Consider the following 23119-nt stretch of genomic DNA (forward strand, 5'->3'; position numbering starts at 1 on the left):
CATAAGAGAAAAGCAGAAAACATTATGTTGTTCTCTTGTATTGGGAGCAGGAAGCCAAGGTTTGTAGATTGTAGGCAAGTTAAGAATGCCCCTGAATGTACCGTTCCAAAAATTAGATTCAAGAAGTTTAAATCTTACCGGAGTAAATTCTCATACTTAATATATGTAACCGTGAGCTCAATCGAGCTGCTGTTTTTGATTAGAAAACATAGTCGAATGATAGGAAGAGAAGAAGATAGGATAGAGATCAGAGATAAGAGAAAGAATTAAGAGAGAGAGACATAGAAGAGATAGAGAAGTAGAGAGTTATTATTACAAAATCTGTTTTGGGCTTCTTACAAGACTGTATTTATAGAACTACAGTAATAACTAACTCAAGCATAACATAATTCAGTTACAGATAATATAACAGGATTAAGATTCTGTGACAATATAATTATATATAATTGCTCATATAGATGTCAATATAAATTCATTCGTTAGTTAAATTACACCAGAAAGTCCGTCAGAACAACTGATATAACTGTAGCTTGAAGCCTTGGAGCTTCTGCTCAGCAAGTCAGAATAAATATATAAATAAAAGCAAATTATTAACCTCTCATCCCAGACACATTATGCTACAACAAGATTGAGTGGAACAGCAACAGCCTTAACCCAAGGAGCACCGCCTAGGAAAACTCCAGCAGAGTAGCGTTGGGCCTCAGCCTTGTTTAAGACCCTAACATTCTTCCATTTGACCCTCATAGCTGTATTAGAACCCGGTCCACGATTGGCATACTCACCATAGAATGCAGTGTTGATGTTTGCATTTCCAGCCCAGGGTTCATACCCCGCAGGCTGGATCAAGTCTCCCATTAGAGACTCAACGAACAGAGTCTTGGCATAGGTCTTCCATGGACGACCCAAGTAGGTTTTGAGCTGGAACCTGAGTGGGAAGAGTTCTCTATCAGGAAGGATCTCACAACCTTGAATTACAATCCCAGTGGGCTCATTAGCTGCTATACCACCTTGAGCTGTGACTAAATTCATTTGGTTAGGGTCACACTTTTTAGCAAGGATCTTAGAATTTTGGATCAAGGTAGCACCGTTCCCAAAGATGAAATCTACTGTTCCAGAAATTTGGCAATCACGGAAGAATTGAGACCCACCCTGAACATACAAGGTGTCTTGGAAGCCATCAAACCAACAGTTGTGAAACACAGCTTGAAGAGCATTAACCCTCAAAGCCACAGCTTGATGCCCCTTGGGACCAGCAGTGTTTTGAAAACCCATGTCCTTAGCAAAGAACCCTAAACCTTCCACATTAAAGGGAGCTGTCTTTGAAGTTTGAACGCCCTTAGAAAAACTCTTGTCCCCCGTCACCACTGTTTTTTTAGGGCCGTCTCCATACATGTGCACATTAGGGTGTTCCCTCCCTACAATGGCATCCTCCCTATAGATACCAGCCTTTACATATATAACATACCGGCCTTGCAGATTTTTCCCTGGATGGGCCCTGAGAGCATCTGTGATGGTCTTGAATTGGCCACTACCATCCTGAGCAACCACAACATTAGGCTTCATACCAGGTACAATTGCAGCACCTCCTGCAGTAACTGCTGCAGCACCTCCTGCAGCTAAACCCTTCTTACCCTTTCCCTTCTTCTTGCCTTTACCAACCCCCTTTTTATTATGCATCTTCTTCTTTCCACCTTTACCACCTAAGAGCCTACGTTCATCAGCAGACAACCACGTTGGGTAGCCCTCTCTATCAATGGCTATGCCAAGGAGACGACGACTACTAGTAACTGGGGTGCCAATGTTCGATGTAGCATTAGCTATAGTTGACAGCTCAACCAACTTGCTAGCATTAAGAGAAAGAGCTAAGTCACCAAGAGCTGCATTAAAAGTGGTAATGATGTCGAGCATGCTTACAGTGAGCTCAGTGGCATTGAGAACAGCATCCTGCATTGTTTTTTGAAGCTCGGGAGCCTCAGCCTCATCAAATTCATCTACACAACTAGTGGCAAAGGTGGCGACATCAGTGAGCCATAAACGGACGTTCCAAACTATATCCTTCTCTTTATACATTTTAGGATCCTGAACTTGTTTAATGGCACCATCCAAGCGATCAATTGCTAAATTGAATAGGTCTTTACAACTTTCAATAGCCATATTAGCTCTCTCCACATTTTTTGTTGCATTAGCTTTAGGGACGAGGGTATCAGTTAAATTGTTGGCCTTTGATATCTCCTCCAAAGCCATTTTGATACCAGCTTTGACATAGTCTTGAGGAGTGGCGCTCTCGTTCTGTGCTACTGATCCTAAGCTCTTAATGCATGAATCTTTAAATGTAGATGGTTCACATAGGGCATTAACTGTCTTCATTGAGGAAGACAAGTTTTCATCATCCTTACCATTATCCTTACCACCTTTATCCCCTGGGTGATGAACGACTACCACCACTCCAATGACAACACCAACCACCAAAATAATGGATATTAATGATACCACTACTTTACTTCCCATTGCTCCTCCCTCCCCCTATCGTTTCTTTCCCCTCGTAATTTTTTTTTTTTTTTCAATTGTAGTTTAAATGATGGAAATTATTATGAACTAGGGGAAATAAAAAATAAAAAATCAATTCATATTGAAGAGAGACGAGAAAAGAGAGATTTCTACCCTCCGTCTCTCTGTTATATTTACTCTTGGTAAACCACAATGCGGCAATTGTGTAAAATGAGACTATTTTATTATATGAACATCGAAGAAGTTTGTTATAATTAGGAATCAGGGTACACTATCTCTTCCTCATATCCCCTTAATTTTCTCATTACAGGAGTGTTTCATCCTTATGTGGTGCTCCGCTTTTCCTTGCTAAATCTATGGATTCCATAATCTTGGGTTGTATTTTGGGTGTCGCTGCTGCTAGTGCGACATCCCATAGGCTTATGAGTAATGAATTTCTTTTTAACACTATATAATACAAAATAATACTACACGTACGAACAAATTGAAAATGAGAATTCATTATTATTCATTTATTCTTTAATATATTACACACATATATAAGGCCTTGAGGGATACAAGAATTTAACAAAAATTATGTATAAAAAAATGTGACAAATGCAAAGCGATTAAAATGATCCTACTCAAATGGCAATAAATATTTGTATTACAATGAGTCACTCTTTGTAAAATTAGAAGAAAAAATATAGGTAAGCGTACGATAAGTAAACCTATAGGTAAGCGTATGATAAGAAATGATAACTCGCCTATAGTATTTTGAATCTCAACAGACAAAATTCGAGCACACCACAATCGGATTTCTTAAAAGAGGTGCAACTCGAGGTTATCTCTATCTGAATTCTAAATAAATACTTAGCCGGCTGAGAAATTTGCTATGGCATCCATTTCCTGCTGTAAGATAAGAGCGTCAATAAACATATCTAAACTTTCCCCTTGTAGCACCTCATTTATAGAGTGATGTGTAATGCCAACACGGTGATCAGTTACACGCCCTTGTGGAAAATTGTATGTACGAATGCGTTCAGATCTGTCACCACTACCGATCTGCAAAAGTTATCAAGAAATGCAACTTTCCAATGATTAACCAAAATATATACAGCTTGCTAGACAGACAAGCAAACAAAACAGATTTATCAAGCTCGAGGATGAATAGTATAGGCAATTCACCTGCTCTGCCCGAAGCTTCGATCGGTTTATCTGCATTTTATATCTCTCAATTTCATAAAGTTTTGCACATAGTATCTTCAATGCTTTGGCCTTGTTCTACAAAAGAAGAGCATACAAAAGGAAAGAACATAAGTACATTAATTAGTATGTATACAGTTCATTATGCTATATAATCACAAGAATTTTTGTGAGTTAGCATGAAAAGAAAACAAAAACATAAAAATTGATCCAAGAACTGACAAAAAATTTCAAACCACCCCCGCCCCCCCCCCCCCCCCCCAAAAAAAAAAAAAAAAAAAAAAAACCTAGCTGTTGTATCCTATGTCCACCTCAAAAGGTTCAATTATCTTATGCGTAACAAGTACCAATTAGTTTTCCTCTATAGGCACTGGATAAGACTTTATAAGAATTATACAAGTATTAAGAGTTAAACACTCGCATCTAGACCTTACAAAGTTAAAGATTATAATCTCAAAACACCCACATCGTGGTCATCAACAACATTGTTCAAGTCTCCAAATAAAATTTCATATCATCCCAAAAGCTGGTTTCGTACATCCTTCAAGATCACTTCCAGAAAGCAGTAACGTACTGGTCAAAGAGCATTAAGAAGGTTTACTATTTGCAATTACTAATTTATATTTCAATTTCTAGTTGTGTGACTTAAAGTTCAACCATAAGTATATCCAATTCCAGAGTAGATGAAGTGAAAACCAAATGTTTGAAAAAATAAGCAAGCAAACTCATATTAATTAATATTGAAGTTCTATAGTCTACTTAACATCCTTGTTATATTTGATATATTTTTTTTCAAAGAATTTCTCAACAAATTCAACAAATGAGCAGCATCGAAACTCAAACACAGTATTAAGAAATTATGGCAGCACCTTTTATTTCTCAAGGCAGAGAAACACACGTTTATTTAACAAACAAGGACTACTATCATGTCCAGAAAAGAATAGATAACACTATCTCTAATGTTTCACAAAACAATACATGTCCAGAGTTACTGTGAAATATTATATTAATTTTGTTTGTTACTGATGTGAAGCACTGTCATACCTCAAAAGTTTTTTAACTTACTCAAAACTTATTAGTGATGGAGTAGATTATAATGCCGGGGGTATTTTATGATTTTATAAAATGTGTTTATGGCAAACTAAAAAAAAGAACTTACTCCCTCTGTTTTCAGAATGATGTTCCTATTTTGTAAATCCATGCAAATTTTTACCCATCTTTGACCGCAAATATCTTTAATCTCACACTAGCAAGAATTATAAAAGTTAGATGTTAATAATCTACTCACCAAAACGAATCAAACTAGATCCCACATGACTATATTTGTTCTTATATATTAAGAGAAATTTAGAAGATTCTCTCTTTTTTAAAAAAGTGAAAGATTCCAAACAAGAACATTATTCTAGAACGGAGGGAGTAGTATAAAGATAAGAACGATTGAAGAAAGAGAAGAACGAAACAGAAACAACTGGAGAAGGATCACCGAAAATATATAACCAGCTGGTCAGAAGCTACTAATCTAGTATAAAACATTTTTATCAATTCTTTGTAAGCCTAAAAGAGAGAATGTTCTCCTAGAAAACAATGTAAATTCCTTTGTGAGCCTATGTTCTTTATAGACATAAGAGACTTCAATGTTTGTTTCCTCATGCCCCTAAATACACCCCAAGTTTGATTTCTATGCAGAGCAAAACTCTATTGCCATTAAGAGCCTAAGAGACAAGTGCCCTACACATTTTAATAGGGCAAGTGAACCATAGTACTAAACCTGCCTCTCCCACTAACTTCACCCTGCATTCTCTCATCTTCATTCACCTGCACAATAAATGAATCATATAGCTAACTAGTCAACTTTCTTATGAAGCTAGAAAGTGTAAACAGGAACTAACAAATTTTCATATTTGTATGTAGAAGCCCTCATAACATAAGCACTATACTATGTAGAGATCTAGATCACCTAGTAATCCAAGTACACTTCGGCAATTCAGTAGTCAGATTTGGCCCCTTTCAGGTAAAGCAGCGAGAGTCACCTTTTATTCATCTCCCAATCTCCTGTCCTTCATGACTTTATCCATGTTTAGTCAATATCTCTGCAATCCATTCCTTTCTTTTTCTATTTAAATTGTTTCCTTTTTCCAAACTCAAGTCTAAAATAAGTGGCCAATGACATACGCTCAAAAGGGCAAACACAACATTTCCAATCATAACAAATGAACAACACAACAAGTACTGCAACAGGCCATCACTTACCATGTGCTGTGACCTCTCATCTTGAATAGCCACTGTCAGACCAGACGGGATATGGGTCATCCTCACAGCACTATTTGTAGTATTAGCATGCTGACCACCTGAGCCACCAGATCGGTAAGTATCAATTCTCAAATCTTCGCTCCTCAATTGGACATCCACCTGCAAAACAAATTAAAAAAATATATAATTGTGTCATTAAGATTACACCCTGAAATGTAGGAAATCACTAAGGCAATGTTTAGTTCACCTTATTTAAGTTCAGTTCATACCAGATTAGAAAAATAAGTTCATATCAAATCAGATTAGAAAAATAAGTTCAAATCAAATCAAATTAGAAAAAGTAAGTTCATATCTACTTTATTGTTTTAAGTGATTTTTCATTGATATGTATTGATAAGTGTTTTATTTTTCCACTTATCATGGTATTTTTAACACGATTTTTAGTCATTTTCCCCTCTTAGACCCCTTCTCTAACTCTTTTTTGTGCAAAATTGTAGCTTTTGGTGTTTCAACTCCTCTTTTGTGTGATTGTGTCTATAGGTACAAAGATAAGGTGAAGATTTAGCTTAGGCTCAAAAGCACATTCAAGGAAACCCGGCAAGCTTAGGAACGGGCGTGCACCAGTCATGGGAGTCATGGGAGTGGGCTGTCACGGGTCATCTCCCTTGCCAACCATGGGCGTCATTAGGCAACCGGGCATAATCGTGGCTAGGGGGCTTGCCTTTGGCGCCCAGCTAGCACTTACCCCTAAAGAGCTTTATTTTGATGTGGTGCTATTTTCCTAGTGAACACCGTAGCACAATAATGGGTCATTTGGAGACCCAAACGAAATCCAAATGGGTCCAAATTTGGGGGTCCACTGTATTTTGGGCCAAGGAAGACCAAGGTGGTGTCGATTTTCCAAGATGAGATCCCGAAGTACAAGTTTTGGCAGCAGGTAGCCCGAACGCGATAAGCTTCTAGAAGGTTCCGGAGCTATCTACAAGGTTCTTTAGAAGACTATTCTAGAGTGGATGACTCTAGAATAACCAAGGTTTGGTACATAGTAGGAGTCTTCTAGGTTCTTCTACATATGTACATAACTCTTGTAAATTTCTACCATGTTTTAGGTTAGTCCTTAGCATTCTAGGCTTAGATGTGTGTAGAAACCTTCATGTATTTAGATGTAGCTTGTAAGTAGGGAGGAGCACTATAAATAGGCTCCTAAGGATCATTTGTACATTCAAGTTGAGAGTAATACAAAAGGCATTTCAAAAGCACTTGTGTTTTCTTGCAACTCAATCCTTTCCTTCAAACACTTAGAGAGTGCGAGGGAAACCAAGGCACGAGGGTGCTCAGTGAGTGATCGGGCATACTAGCAAGGGTGATAGCTCGTGTGCCCAATTTTCTACGACACTTATTCGTCACCTAGTCGTAAATCCGAACTAAGACACTAAGGGTGAGTGCTTAGTTCAACCAAGGGGACTTGTTAGCACCAAAGGATCGTGTTAGCAAACATATTCAAGCAGCACTAAGGATTATGCTACGTGGGCACAAGGAGTAGTGCCAAGGGAGAAAGCCTGACTCGTCTTACGATGGACTGTAAACGGGTGGCGCACGGTGCGTGACTAAGGCAAAGTAGTCGGCACGTGACAGGGCGCTCCAATCAAGGCTCCACAAATCTCTTGGTTAGCTCTCTAATTTAGTTTCTTTCAAAACTCAATCATTGTAATAGTTAATTGAAGTTTGTTCTCTTGGATTCAACAATTTCTAACTTTGAAGCTTCAACATAAATCTCTTTCCTCTATCTCTTACTCTTTATTTTATGTTTTTAATTGCTTTCCATTGTTATTTCTCTCTTAATCTTGATTATTTGTTGTTGCATGTTCAATCTACTTTGTTCTTATCGCTCCTTTCAACTTGTTAGATTAATGCTAGATTTAGAACTTGTAGCTATGTGTTATAGATTAAATTCGGCTAATGTAAATAAACGCAATTGATAATAATTTAAGGTTGAATGCTTGAGTATGTGATTGATGGATGATTGAATTACAAAGGGGTAAGCATAACATGAGGTTATGAGTCTCACAGTAGCTTTAGGCTACCAATCTCTCTAGTGTTTACACTCAATTTTCTGGATACCTTAACTATGGCTAAATTACTTATACTCAAGCTTAAGGATTACATGTGACTACTTAGCTAAGAATAGAAAAACCATAAATAGACATTGTTGCAATAGCTGACTTGCTTTCTCTTTCTTCTCTTCAATTAGTTTTGTCTTGTTGCTCATTGTTCCTTTCCACATTTGACCCTTGCTGCCCCTGTTTTACACGCCTGCAATGCACCAAAAGTGGTGGATGACTCGGTTCCTTGGAGTCGTTGACCCATTCTATTACACTATGTTGTTCTTCACCATAATCACCGAGTAATCTATTAGCTAGGGGTTGGGTGAAGACCCAACCAAGCCATGGGTTGATTGATATTTGTGCTTGCATGCTCATTTTGAGTTGATGTTTGATTGTTAAAGAATTGGTTAATTGCATGTGTAATTGGATGACCACTTATTGCTCATGTATTCATTTCTATGCTTGCATTGAAAGATGAATTTTGGTTATGAACCTTTTCTTGTATGATTAAACCGAATTTCTATCTTAATTAAGGTTCCTTGTTTGGATGATGTAGTAGTCTTAGTTGTGATAATTAGATGAGAAATCCTAATTACTTGTGCCTTAATGCTATTTTGGACCGATCGAAAGATAAGCTCGAGTTAGTAGGTTACTTCCCATCATTAAGACTTGGTTGGCTTATCTTGTTAATTGAGTTTGGTTTAGGGATGTTTATTGTTGTGGCTTCGAAAGAAGGCAATGTTGAGTGCCCTTTCTATCACTCAATTTGTGTTTATGCTTGCCCATTGTTGGTTTGGTAAGTGTCGATTCCCATTTCCCCCCTAGTTTGTCTCCATAGTCATTAAGTAATTAAAACCCCCAATTTGTGACCGAATTAGATTAGAAATGTTTCATAATCTTAGGTGAACTCATACCCATTCCCTGTAGATGCGATTCTCTACTTACCCTAGACTTATCTTAGGTTCGTTTAGGTAGAAATATTGTTTGGCTTAGGGTGATTGTCCAACGACCGATTTATCCCTCCACCATGTATCTTTAATTCCGTATATGGATTTGCATGAGGATGAGGCATAGGATTGTTAGGGATGGAGGAGGAAGATTTTTGTCAACGATAATACGAAAAAATCAAATTTGGTTCATGTAGCCAACCCCACTTATGGGACTAAGGCTTTGATTGATTGATAATAAAACCCATTTAAATTTTTATCTATTTACTTAATACATTTTAGGTTAAAGGTTGGTCAAATAAGACGATCAGATCATATCTGAAAAATTAAGATCATATCTGAAAATTAAGATCATATCAGAAAAATTAAGATCACATCGAATAAGCAAAAATAAGGCGAACTAAACATAGCCTAAATCTCAACAAAAGTAAAAGACTACAACAAAATCAAGATCTCAAAATGATGTATATAAGAAGAAAACAAGAAAATATTGATTCTAAAGAAAACATTTGTGCCAAGGAATTATCCAAACATAAGAGTACCTCATCAGCCTGAGGGAGGATGGCAACAGTCACAGCACTGGTATGAGTGCGACCAGACTTCTCCGTTACAGGAACGCGCTGAAAAAAATAGGATGGTTGGCAACGATGGTTATAAACTGTTGGAATCTTTTAGTTTTACTCACAGCATTGTTTGTTTATACCTGAACTCTATGAATACCGCTCTCAAATTTGAGCTTCCCATACACACCAGCCCCTGAGATCAATCCAATAGCTTCCTGGAAGTTAGTCACATTAGATCATATACTCCATGACATCGATTAATTTCAACAATAACTCATCCAGATTCCGGTGCACACTAAACCTTACAGAAATTGAAATAGTAATAATAAAAATTTTAATGATCTCACGATCAATGTGAATCTAAATCTTAGGCTTTCTGACATACCTTGAATCCTTTAAGGTCAGACTCTGTTATATAAACAACTTCAAATTTCCATCCCCTCTTCTGTGAGTACCTCTCATACCTGTCAGGTGTCACGAACAAAAGTATGAGCACTAAAGATGTCTGTGTCAATGTGTCACATTTTGCAAGCATATTGGTTGAATCAAAGTCATAAGAAGACCAGAACTAACATTTTGAATATCTCCATAGCAAATAAAGAAGCTTCTTCCCCTCCAGTACCTAGTTCAATAGCTTGTATAAGGTCCAGGTTAAGAAAACAGGTCCTAAAAACATTGAAAGGGTGTTGCCCACCTGCTCTCACCTCCAGGATGCTGTCTCTTTCATCAGCATCATCCTTTGGAAGCAATGATTTCAGCAGCAACATTTGCAGCCTTTTCTCCTCTTCAATAGACTGATCCAATTCCTCATATGCCATGTTAAGCATGTCTTTTTCATCAGCACACTCAGCCATGAGTGACTTGAGACCATCAATCTCCTTAAATGTCAAAATGGGTCAATGTTTTTCAATTCTTATTCCAATTACGGAGCACATTAAATGATCATATAGAGTATACACTAAAACACCACTTATGGGTGAAAAGCTGCTAAAGCCATCAAAATGAAAGCAACGCAGCAGAGCAGCACTATCAAGTTAATACGGAGGGGGGTAATAAAAAAACCTATTGTACTTTTAGGATTCATATTCTTTTGTTTTCGCCCTTATGTTCATTGATTCATATTCATGTTCTTTGGCCAACCAACATGATTCATTTTTAACATCTGAATTGGCGGTATGTTTCAGTTTGAGCCATAATCCAACACACATCGAACTATCCAATGATAAGCTACTTACAATGCACATGGTATTCTAATGTACAACCTAGTTTCTGCACAATAGGAATGATAATAAAAGGAGAAGGTATATACCTTCTGCTTTGCTCTCAAGTCATGTATTAAGTCCACGGAACTTCTGAGTTTCCTAAAGTCCTTATTGGCTCTGGCATACTCGGTTGGTGAGGCATCAGGCTGTCTTCATTCATGACCAAAATTAAAATTTAAATAAAAATAAAATAAAAAAATAAAAAAAATAAAGCAACCAGGAGACGAGTTCTACTAGTAATCTGTCTGTGAAAAATGTAATTCCCATAAGAAACGCAGATGTATTTAAAAGAAAGGATGAGCAATTAGCAATCACCTTATTAATGATATCCTGAAGCAAGGCACTCCTTCGCTCAATAGCTGACAACCTTTGCTCCATAATTTGAATGATGTCAGCTGATAAATGAGGCTGATTTTCTGCCAATTAACAAGACTGAGCTAAATATGAACAGCAGCAAGTTTAGTTTACTGGGAATTGATGGTATGAAGAAGAGAAAACAAACCAGATGTGAAAAAGCGTAAAAACTCAGCGGCGACAACCTTCGATCCAATAAAACCTGCTGGTATGCGAGGTGACATTTTTGACCAATTCCTAGAACCTAACCCTAACCCTAACCCTAACCCAAATCTCAGGTAATTTCTCATTTCTTCCTAGTTAGCAACAGAAGGATTCTTCTTCGTCGTCTTCAAATCCTCACTCACTTCATTACCTCCGCTCCGAAATACAGTTTGTCGCAGCATGGTCTGGAAAAGGAACGAAGGACTGAATTTTTTTACCAATTTTTTTTAAGGAGTTAGACATTCGTCATGGAGATATTGGGGTAGGTAAAAGAATTGGAAGAGAAAAAAAAAATCAAATTAATAAAAGTACTCCCTTCATTTTATTTATTTTTTTTCCATCACTTCCATTATACTCCCTCCGTTTTTAATTATACTCCCTCCGTTTTTAAATACTTGTTTCATTTCCTTATTTGAAAAGTTTTTATAATATTAAACTAATTTCTCTCACCTAATGGACTCAATATATATTCTCTCTCCTTCAATTCTCTCCCCTACTTTTAATTTATACAATTTTTTATTCTTCTACCCACCCCACTACCTCCATATTTTATTACTTTCTCCAATTTCTCCTAAAACTCCGCACATGGAGAAATGGAGCAAGTATTTAAAAACGGAGGAAGTAGTAGCTTTAGGCCCTCTCTAATGGTGAGAGTGTGAGACTCAAGTGAGTATTTTGAGGAGAGAGAGTATTTTTTACAATGTATACCAATAAGTTGATATCTAAACTTAGCAACTTCAAAATAAACTTAACTTTGAGTCTCATTTGACAAAAAATGTAGGCCCTTTGTCAATATTTTATTATATTTTGTAATTTATTTAAATTTTACCTTTTTTTTAATCTTACAATATTTGATAATAAAAAAAAATGGATTTGGTGAGCCATAATTGAAAGTGTATTTTAGAGAGTCTCACCATTGAGAAATTAGGTTTCACATGAGTTGCTAAATTGAGAAGTGAGTATGGTATCACCATTGAAGGTAAAAAACAATTTGTTTTGTATTTCAATACTCAATTTGAGTCTCACCATTGGAAATGGTCTTATATATATTTTATTATTTCTCTTCCTTACTTTAAACACCAGTCAAATAATTTATCATTCGCTCTCTCATGGTCCTCAGAGCATTCCCAACAATGAACAAAAAAATGCTCATGAGCAAAACTTTGGGTGAAATTAAAACAAAAATGACTTACATCAATGAGCAAAAGTAAAAATGCTCATAAGCAAAATGAAAATTGCTCATAGGATGAGCAATTTTTAAGATGAATAGTAATCATGTGGGGTCCACAATGCAAGTAAAAAAAAATTAAAAATAATATAGTAGAGAGAAATATAAGAGGGTATTAGTAAAAGTAAGAGAGAAGATTTACTAGAGAGAGAATGAGAAAGAAATTTTTTTTGGGTTTTTCTAAGCTATACCCCTAAGGTATTCGAGTTTCTAAGGTGTACTCATGCTTTTTCAAGTTTCTAAGTTGTGCCCTTAAACTCCTTATCAATACTAAAATGTACCCTTATTAATTAGTTGTTTAAAAGTTATTTGAGAGTGTGATTTAGTGGCTTCAGTTTTCATTATTAGGGTTACGGTGGCTAAGATTTCTTTCTCCTACCATTTCCTTACCTTTTATCATATTTCTGTTAAATTTATAGTTAACTTTAGGTGACGTGGAAGTCGCAAGGAGGGTACCATTCATTAATGGTAGTGAGTTGAGGGGCACAACTTATAAACTTGAAAAGGCATGGGTACACCTTAGAAACTCGAATACCTTAGGGATATAGCTTAGAAAAACCCATTTTTTTTTTATCATTGATAGGATAAAACTATGGTCACAAAAATGCTCATGGGTTGGAAGAGAGAGAAAGTGGGTAGAGAGAGAATGAGGAAACCAATTTTTGCTCATTGTTGGGAATGCTCTCACTACTTTCTCTTTTATAATTTCACTTTTATGGTCTCCATATTACTTTTACCATAATAAAGTATTCATCTACTCTCATTATTATATTATACCAAATTCATTCTCCTAAAACTCCGTGCAAACACAAGTGATGCAAATAAAAAACGGAGGGAGTATGATTTATGTTAGGTCTAAGCTTTCCAAATAAGAAAATAGAGTAAGTATTTAAAAACGGTTGCAAATGAATGAATAGTAGAACAAGTATTTTAAAAACCGAAGAAGTACAAAGTACTCCGTTTTTAGAAATAATTAAGGATCGGTTTTTTTTTATATATATATTTTTTATTTACATCACTTGGGAATGTAGGGAGTTTTAAGGAGTGCTACTTTTTTTTTTTTTTTTGAAACCCGGTTAGAACCAATTTTATTAATCAATGGACAATTTGTCCATTAGTACATACGGAGAGATTACATCGGGTCAAAAATTCTCCCAAACCTGTTCAACACCAAAAGAAACTAAACTAGCTAGGTGATGAGCAACGAAATTCCCATCTCTACGAACATGAGACCAACAAACAAAATTAAGACTAAAGCTAAGATGAATCATCAGGGACAGAATCAAGATTAGTAAAATGAGTGGTAGCCTTAGAGAGGCGAGAAACAGCAAGATGGCAATCCGATTCAAGGATTATAGTCTTCAATCCATAACAAAAGTAACATGGGGACCATGAAAGAGAAAGTAAGTGAGAGGGGAAAGATATTTTTATTATTTAAGTGGGGATCATGGAAGAGAGAAAAATGATAAAATAATTTGAGTGGGGTTCAAAGTAAGAGAGAGAAATGATAAAATATAGTATAAAGTTACCAAATATCGATTCGAAGTGATGAATTCAACAAAAACATTCATTAAGGTGAATTAATGGAAATAAAAAAACGGAGGGAGTATTTACTAAAATGACAGTATCGTAAAAACTTACTCCAACAATTTTTACAGTTAAAAAATAATGACACGTAATTTGAAATGTTTCCCAATATGTATGTAAAACAAGACATTTATGTTTTTTTTTTCTTTTTACCAAATTTTTTTAAGAACGCAAACTTCCAAAATGGGAGTTTGCGGGGAAGGCACCTGTGCCACAAAGAATACGCACTTTTCCTTTCGCTCTGCTTTTATGATCGAGTTTTTTGCAATGTGAATAAGCTTAAGAGGCACTTAACTGTTGATCCTTTGTGCCATCGCTGCTAGGCCCATACAAATGATGAAATGAGACTTTGCTCCCTTTATTGAGAGATTGTCCTATTGCTAGGAAAGTTTGGAAAAATGTGGGAAGAGTTGCTCTTTATCCATCTATCTTTCTTTGCAGGTGATTTTAATGCTTGGATGGTGCGCAACCTAGAAGCAGATGACCTTATTTTCTCAGAGAAGTGCCCACTAGCTTTTGCTACTACTTTATGGTGGTTATGAAGATGGAGAAATAATGCTTTGTTTGGTAGTAGTGAAGCAATACCAGCTGATGTTGGCTCTTTTCTTTGTGGCAAAATTGACGAGACTTGGAGTGTGTTCTCTAGAGAGCATACCTTAAGCCAGCTGATAGCTACTCCTAGAAGACTGATGAAGGAAACATTAATCAGATGGTTATCTCCCCCTTTGAATTGGGTTGCCTTAAACACTAATGGAGCCGCAAAGGGGGCACCTGGGCTGACTGGAGGTGGTGGTATTTTACGAGATTGTGCTAGCAAATTCTTAAAGTGTTTTGCTGCTAACTATGGTATTTGCACAACCTACAAAGCCGAGCTCCTAGCAGCTGAAATGGGACTTAAAATGTCCGTCGGAAATTTCCAATGGAATCAAAATCCGTCGAAAATTTTGACTTTTCCGGCTAAAAACATGTCCGTCGGAATCTGTTCGTCGGGAATTAGACTGGTTTCTAGTAGTGTTATAGATTTACAAGTAATTGGTTAACCATTTAGTAATATACTTGTATCCAAAAACATTACTCCGTAATAAGTACGTAGTCATTCGATAATTCTCTTTTTTCTTATTTAGGTAGCGAATACGATTTACAAACTAAAAAAAAAAGTATTGCGAATGAAAATTTCACTAATTAAATGTGGGAGATTAGGATATAGGATAATTAAATCCTAATTACTTAAAAGTATAGTTTCTACTCTAATGGATATTCTAAGCAATATTAAGACTGATTGGAACACCGGCAACCTTCACCCAAGGAGCACCTGCTAAAAAAGTAGCAGCAGAGTAACGTTGGGCTGTAGTCTTATCTAAAACCTTAACTTGTGGCCACTTAACCCTCATAGCGGTATTGGAGCCTGGTCCACGGTTAGCATACTCACCATAGAAAGCAGTCAAATGGTTATTTTTTCCTTCTGGTGATTGCCAAGAGAAATAACCAGCTGGTTGGATTAAGTCACCCATGACAGTTTCCATGAATACGGTTTTTGCGTAAGGCTTCCATGGACGGCCTAAGTAAGTTGCAACCTTTAGCCTTTCTGGAAAAAGATCTGTCCCCGCTACGATTTCACACCCTTGGATCACAATCCCCGTGGCCTCGTTAGCTGCTATCCCACCCTGAGCTGTGACCAGATTTTGTTGTCCAGGATTACCCCTTCTTGCAATGATTTTTGAGTTCTGGATCAATGAAGCACCATTGCCAAAGATGAAATCGACAGTTCCAGATATTTGACAATCGCGGAAGAACTGGGATCCACCTTGGACGTATAGAGTGTCTTGGTAACCATCAAAAAAACAATTTTGGAAGACTGCTTGTAAACCATTGACCCTTAAAGCTACAGCCTGATGCCCTTGTGGCCCTGCAGTGTTTTGAAACCCCATATCCTTGCAAAAGAACCCAAACCCTTCGACTTGGAATGGAGCAGTTTTTGATGTCTGTACACCTTTTGCAAAGCTCTTATCACCCATAACCACTGTTTTTGTTGGGCCATCACCGTACATGAAAACGTTATTATGTTGTTTTCCTATCAACACATCCTCCTTATAGATGCCGGCCTTAACATAGATAACAAATCGACCTTGCACCTTACCTGGATGCGTCTTGAGAGCATCTACGATGGTTTTAAATTGACCACTACCATCTTGGGCAACTATCGCATTAGGCTTCATTCCAGGTACAATAGCAGTAGCAGCAGCAGCGGCACCTGCTCCTATTCCTGCTCCGGCTGCAACACCTTTGCCCTTATTTATTCCTTTTCCCTTACTTTTCTTGCCCCCCTTTCCAGAACCTTTACTTTTGTTGTTCTTCGTTTTTTTAGAGCCTTTGTTTCCATCGCTCAAAAGCCTACGGTCTGAGGAAGATAACCATGTAGGATTTCCCTCTCCATCAATAGCCATGCCAAGAAGGTGACGATTATTTGTGGGAATATTATTAACATCTAAACCTTCACCAGTAGTCTTAGCCTGCTGAACCAAATTGGTAGCATTAATCGAAAGGTCTAGACCGGAAAGGGCTTCATTAAAGTTGGTAACAATGTCCAGCATGCTTATAGTGACCTCGGTGGCATTGACAACACCATCTTGCATGATTTTTTGAAGGTCTGGAGCCTCGGCCTCTTCAAACTCGTCCGCACAACTAGTAGAAAATGTGACAACATCGGTAAGCCAAAGGCGAAGGCTCCATACAAGCCCTTTGTCCTTATATATATTAGGATCATGGACTTGGTCAAGAGCCCCATCAAGGCGATCTATAGCGAGGTCAAACAAGTTCTTACAACTTTCAATAGCCATATTGGCCATCTCCGGTTTCTTGGTTGCATTGGCTTTTGGTACAAGCGTGTCAGTGAGGTTGGTGGCTCTTGCTATCTCCTCTAGTGCTAACTTGACACCAGCTTTTACATAGTCATGTGGTGTGGCGCTTTGGTTTTGTGCAACCGAGCCTAGGCTCTTGATGCATGAATCCTTATATGTCGTCGGACCACATAATGCATTAACTGTCTTCATTGAAGATGACAAGTTCTCATCATCTTTACCACCTTCCTTGTGACTATCACCCTTATCTCGATGCACTACTGCCACCACTCCAATTACAACTCCTACCACCAATATTATGGATATTACTGATACTACCACCTTTCCCCCCATTTTTTGATATTTTTTTTTTAACGATTATCACTTATGTAGCAAATAATATATCGATGGAATAGAATGATTTATGTATTTGATAAAACCATAGGATTTTTTTGATTTTTCCTTTTGACGAGTTTCTTATTTACAATAATATTTTGTATGTTATTAATTCATACAATAGAGAGGGAGAGAAATGGGAGTTCGTTTGCCCCTCTATTCTCTTGACTCTCTTTGTCTATTTTATTCGCAACTATTTATTTTTTTATAACTTGTAATAATGCAATTAGTTATATGGGGTTATATACTTTTTATACTGGTTTAATGTTAAATATAATGAGAATGCTTAATTTAATATTGTCCCCTAATTTGTCTCGCATCCCTTTATTTTTTTTTAGCCTACCCAAAATACTACTCCGTACTATTACAATATGATTTCTATGTGGCTTACCATTTTTGGTGTGACTTTTATGGTTTGAGGAGAGCTCATTTACCGCAGGTTGCGGGGCAGCAAAATTTTTGAGATTGTTTGTGATGTCAAATTTAATTTAGTCAAATTGCAAAAGCAATACTTGTATGTATGGGCGTATGGTTGTATGCATCATATACTCAAATCAAGGAAATAGTAATTGTTACTTTCAACATAAAATTTGGTTGGATCATAAATGAATACATACAATAGCTAATTATATAGACATATGGCCTTACTATTTTAATTAAATATCCTTCGGAGTATTATTATGCAAGTGTGCAAACATTACTAAGTATTTAGCAATGACCACAAGTCCACAACTAGGGATTGTTTGGCATTGTTATTTATTTTTAGCTTTATCAAAAACATGAATCAAGAAAAAAATAAATTTACTATACATGAAGTAAAATAGAAAGGATGATGTGAGAACAATTGATCTGAGTATGAGTAAAGTATTACTCCGTCAATATTTTTATTTGCTTTTTTGTTTTTGTTTTGTTTTGTTTTTTTTTTTTTTTTAAAAAAATCTTCCTGTAGCAATTGTGACCAACTGACGTTGGATATGTGAGAGGAGTTTATAATCTTAACATCCAAGCAACAAGATTGTAACTGTAGTTTATGTAAGATCTTGCAGTAATTTGGCAAATCCTTTCGCCAAATAAAGGACATCCAAGCTATGGAAATTGTTTACGAAACAAGCTGAGAGATGGCTTGAGACCCATTTGATTAGTCAACAACAAATAAACGATAACCCTTCCTTTTATGTATGCATACCCGTAACTTTAATGCAATTGACTAGTTCACTCTAATTTAGTCGCGCTATTATTTAGTATATGTTTTGAGGGCGCGTGAGATGTATATTCTTAATGAAATTCTATTAATAGAGGAATTTCAGCTATATAGACATAAGAAATGGAGTCACTTTTAACAAAAGTATGGGTCTATCTATCTTTTTGTAAATAATATAATGGATTATCTTTTGTAGATGTTTATGAATCCAGGTGGAGTGCATGGCCAATTGACCATATAATAATAGTGCTACCTTAATTGTTTATGAGCCCGAGCAATATAATGTGTATGAAGTTATTCCGAATCTTTAATTTGAATTAGAAATTTTGGCTCAAAAGCTTTTAGGTATTAATTTTGTTGGGGTTTTGAAAAACAATAATGTCATCAAGTGAAAATGGTCTTCAATTGAGAAGATCTTTGTCCCACCTAGAAGAAAATATAAGTTATGTCTTTATAACTCTAGGTGTGTTATGTACAATGTAATTATACTGTGTAGATATTATGAGCTTGGCTATATTATTATTGTTGGATTAGTTGTGTGTTATGTACTATCCCTCGTTAGATAAGATTAATGACACTGTATAAGATACATCATTATGAATGACAAAGTGTAGGTAAGTTAGCATAATAATCCCATTAGCATTATATTGTACTGTAGTATGTAGCGTATAATGGGGCTAATATTGTTCTAAGCAAGAACACAGGTTAATCTTGTCCTAGCAAGTCTTTTTGTTTCTTCTTTGTAACCTGTTTGTAATTCTTTTCTGTATTTCAATAATAGATTTTCTAGCATATATATACACACATATATTAGATATTTTATAGTTTCTAGGAAATTTTGACAATTACCACCTTTTATTATGTCCATTTTAGCAATTACCACCTTGTATATGTATATATATATATATATATATTTTTTTGAAAATTACCACCTACTATTTTCAAAAACATCAAAAGTTACCACCTTCTCCACCACATGACATCATGTGGCCCCCCACCCTTTACCTTTCCCTCCTATTTTCCCTTTCTCACTTCGACATAATAGAAAGTGGTAATTGCTAATATATATATATATATATATATATATATATATATATATATATATATATATATATATATATATATATATATATATTGTGCTTGGTGCTTTAGCACATGTACAATCTAATAATGTAGTATAAATACAAAGTTTATCCATAATTAAGAAAGTGTTTGGTGAGAGAAAATGATCGAGTACGTACGTCATGCTAACTAACTTAAGGAGAAGAAGGGTTTGACATTAAAATTAAACCTTAACATCGATCTATATTAAAGGGAAACAGGGCATCATATATTGTGCAATTATTGCATTTGTAGTTCGAAAGAATCTTTTTCTTTCCTTTCCAATTTATAGGGGGGGAGAGAAACTGAGATTAAAACTGATAGGTGGAAACAACATCGAGCATGTTGACAGCAAGCTCCTTAGCATTGGTAATACCATCTTGCATAAGTTGTTGGAGTTGTGGATCATGAGCCTCAACAAACTCATCCAAACAATTAGTAGAAAAGGTGTTAACATCACCAAGCTCGAGACGAAGATTAAGGATGGCTGTTGGGTCTTTTAAAGTGGAATGGAGGTCGCCAACACCCACTTGATCGGAAGCCATCTTAAGGCGATCAATAGATTGTTCTAAAAGCTCCTTACAAGTAGTAAGCGCTGAGGTAGCCCTCTTAGAGTTTGCTTTTGGGAGTAGGGTGTTTGGGAGGTAAGAGGCCTTTGTTATCTCATCCAATGCCATATTAATTCCACTTTTAAAGTATTGTTGTGGATTGTTATTGCCACTATTTCTTGTCAATGAGCTTAAACTCTTGATGCAAGCATCCTTGTATGTGGTTGTTGCGCAAAGTCCATTCATCGTTTTTATCGAATCAACACCGCCAATGTCATCTTGGGCATTGGAATTAGCATGTGCATGAGCATGAAATCGAACGCCATGGAAATGCGCATGAGCATGAGCATGCCCCGTGTTCCTTACTAGCATTTTACGATTAATTAACTTGTTGGCTTTTACCTCTCTTATTCCTAATCCAGGCAATTCAGCGACCAAGATGGACATTACTAATATCACTAGATTACCCCCCATTTCTTCTCCTTTATATATATATTTTTATAGATATAAGAGTTATTTATGAGAGAGCTCGAAAGATCTTATCATTAATTTTTACAATAGAGAGATTGAGAAAAGAGAGCCTTTTTCTGCCTCTCTATCTCCCTCAACTCTCCGTGTTTATTCACAATTGCAATAAAGTTTAGAATCTTTTATCACAATTGTAACGATAAAATATTAAATGGGTAAAGATTTTCATACCACGGATATTTTAAGGAGGAAGTATGTTAAAATTTAGCATAACTCCTCCTATCACTCACATTCCCTTGGTTCTTTTATAGCCATCCATTTTATAGGAAGATATTTGTTATTTAATACCACTTTCTTTATTTAGTAGAGTGCTCCATATAACATTCTTGTTGGTATTTGCAAAGATCACACTAAATCCTTCTTTGTATAAGTCATCACCATCCAATCATTCACCAATGTTGTTTAAACTAATTTTATACTCAGTTCCCATATAATTGACCATAACCTATTAGATTATCATAATTAGACGAGGAAGGCAATTTAAAGAGAATAATGTTACCAACCCTCCTTGTGTCTTGTTGGCATAAATCATTTGCTTGGTTGCACTTGAACAAGGCTTCAAGGGTTGGTAAGGAAGGAAGAGAATAATGTCATGCATGTAAAATTTCATACATTATCATGGACATTCATGTAATTACATATATGTACAAATAAATGCATATTTTAAATTTAGAGTGATATCATTGAATAATCAAATAATACCACTGAACATACGGTGATACTATATATGCATTTAGCTGTACTAAATTTATGCATAAATAGTATTAATGAAGATTCAATTGTATTTTATAAGCTTTTAATAGAACAATCAACATGTGATCCCCCATCCATATGACAAAAAAAAAGGTGGGCTCCACCTACAGACCCCTCTCTTCCTATCTCTCCCGTCTTTTCTCTTTTTACCATGCGTTTTTAAAATATTCTAATCATTGTTATGTATAGAGTATTTACAAATACACAACAATACTCCATTATACATTTAAAGATTGTTCACATTTACTGAACTGAACTTCGTGCGTTTCTTTTAACGGTGGCTGCTCTATTTTGGGTTGGTGAAGAGAGGAGATGCGAGAGGGGCCGTTCACTACTTCACTGAGAGGTGGAAAAAGGAAAGAGAACGAAGAAGGGTGTGACAAAAAGAGAGGAGAAGATGATGCGTGAGGAGAGAGAGAGAGAGGTGATAGAGAGTAGATGCAGGAGAACGGCTGCTTCTATTCTTCTAATGCTAGGGTTTGGGTGGATATATCCTTTTATACCCTTATTTGTTTAAATTTAAAATAGCACTTTTGCGACCGGTAAGACGGTCTTAATTTTGCGACCGTTTGAGAAACGGTCGCAATTAACACATTTTGCGACCGGTATGGCGGTCATAATTTTGCGACCGTTTCGCAAACGGTCGTAAGTAACACATTTTGCGACCGGTATGGCCGGTCGTAACATAATAATTTAATTTTAAATAAAATTTCACATGCATTTTATTTTAAAAAATATATTTAAGTACCTTTGCGACCGTTTTATAACCCAAAAACGGTCGCAAATTTGCGACCGTTATAAAAATGGTCGCAAATATCATTTTTTGCAACCGTTTTTATGACGGTCGTAGAAAAACGGTCGCAATTCGGCCGAATTTTAGTAGTGAGAGCTGATGAAATGAATATTTGATGTGTCTATTTTATTTAGTGTTTACCCCCGTCCCTTGGTCATAATTAGTAGTGTTTTTGGTTCTTTTGAGCCACTTTTATTACTAATTGGTGTTTTCTAGTGTTTTCGTAGATTTGGTTGACTTTTGTAGGGATTTACACTTTTAGAGTATTTTCCCGAGATACTTTGGAGCAATCACGAGCGTTGGAGAAGCACGACCAGTTTTTATAGCCCAGGGCCGGTTAGAGCCATCGAACCGGTGATTAAGGGCTCGGTATAGGTGATACCGGGGCATTTGGACCGAGTATTCGAGACCCGAAGAGGAAATCCAGATTGGCCCGAAGAATTGGAGCCCAATCGTAGTCCAATTAGTGGCCCAAGAGAGCCGCCCGACCAAAGAGGCTGGCGCCCGGAGGCGCGCCCGGCCGGGCGGGAGAAGTAAAGGTTGGCGCCCGGTGACGCGCCCGGCCGGGCGCGAGATTTGTATTGACGAGCAAAAAGGCGCGCCCGATCGGGCGCGTGTAATTGTTAGGGGTTAATTTCGTCGTTTAAGTTTGTTTTAGTTTAGGATTTGTACGGAGTATAAATACTCCTCCATAATACGATTTTAGGATCTATCACTTCTTACTCTCTTAATTATTATTCTTAGATTTTCTCTCTCTACTTAGCTTTTA

General features: G+C 36.5%; 3 protein-coding genes across 3 annotated transcripts; all 3 read right to left on the reverse strand.

The window, feature by feature from the left end:
- Window positions 1–317: 317 nt before the first annotated feature.
- Window positions 318–2794, reverse strand: LOC110732893 (pectinesterase-like). The gene has a single exon (XM_021912881.1). The coding sequence runs from the start codon at window positions 2506–2508 to the stop codon at window positions 613–615; it is 1896 nt and encodes a 631-aa protein (XP_021768573.1). The 5' UTR covers window positions 2509–2794; the 3' UTR covers window positions 318–612.
- Window positions 2795–3116: 322 nt separating this feature from the next.
- Window positions 3117–11668, reverse strand: LOC110732951 (peptide chain release factor 1-like). Its single transcript, XM_021912936.1, has 11 exons — window positions 11323–11668; window positions 11136–11236; window positions 10868–10966; window positions 10253–10436; window positions 10132–10180; window positions 9944–10022; window positions 9699–9773; window positions 9538–9615; window positions 5944–6102; window positions 3676–3771; window positions 3117–3552 (listed from the first exon to the last, which is right to left on the reverse strand). Exons 1-11 carry the CDS (start codon window positions 11462–11464, stop codon window positions 3361–3363), a joined length of 1254 nt encoding a protein of 417 aa, XP_021768628.1. The 5' UTR covers window positions 11465–11668; the 3' UTR covers window positions 3117–3360.
- Window positions 11669–15311: 3643 nt separating this feature from the next.
- Window positions 15312–17891, reverse strand: LOC110732894 (probable pectinesterase/pectinesterase inhibitor). The gene has a single exon (XM_021912882.1). The coding sequence runs from the start codon at window positions 17382–17384 to the stop codon at window positions 15453–15455; it is 1932 nt and encodes a 643-aa protein (XP_021768574.1). The 5' UTR covers window positions 17385–17891; the 3' UTR covers window positions 15312–15452.
- Between the last annotated feature and the right edge of the window lie 5228 nt (window positions 17892–23119).

This window comes from Chenopodium quinoa, unplaced genomic scaffold (genome assembly GCF_001683475.1).
Source record: "Chenopodium quinoa cultivar QQ74 unplaced genomic scaffold, ASM168347v1, whole genome shotgun sequence".
Classification (NCBI taxonomy): domain Eukaryota; kingdom Viridiplantae; phylum Streptophyta; class Magnoliopsida; order Caryophyllales; family Amaranthaceae; genus Chenopodium; species Chenopodium quinoa.

Excerpts from the sequence above, each read along its gene's own strand:
- LOC110732893 (XM_021912881.1), bottom strand. The coding sequence starts at position 2,508 with ATGGGAAGTAAAGTAGTGGTATCATTAATATCCATTATTTTGGTGGTT.
- LOC110732894 (XM_021912882.1), bottom strand. The coding sequence starts at position 17,384 with ATGGGGGGAAAGGTGGTAGTATCAGTAATATCCATAATATTGGTGGTA.
- LOC110732951 (XM_021912936.1), bottom strand. The coding sequence starts at position 11,464 with ATGAGAAATTACCTGAGATTTGGGTTAGGGTTAGGGTTAGGGTTAGGT. Across the intron at positions 10,181-10,252 it reads CATCCTGGAGGTGAGAGCAG|GTACTGGAGGGGAAGAAGCT; the intron begins GTGGGCAACACC and ends CTATTGAACTAG. Across the intron at positions 10,023-10,131 it reads GCTATGGAGATATTCAAAAT|GTATGAGAGGTACTCACAGA; the intron begins GTTAGTTCTGGT and ends GACACCTGACAG.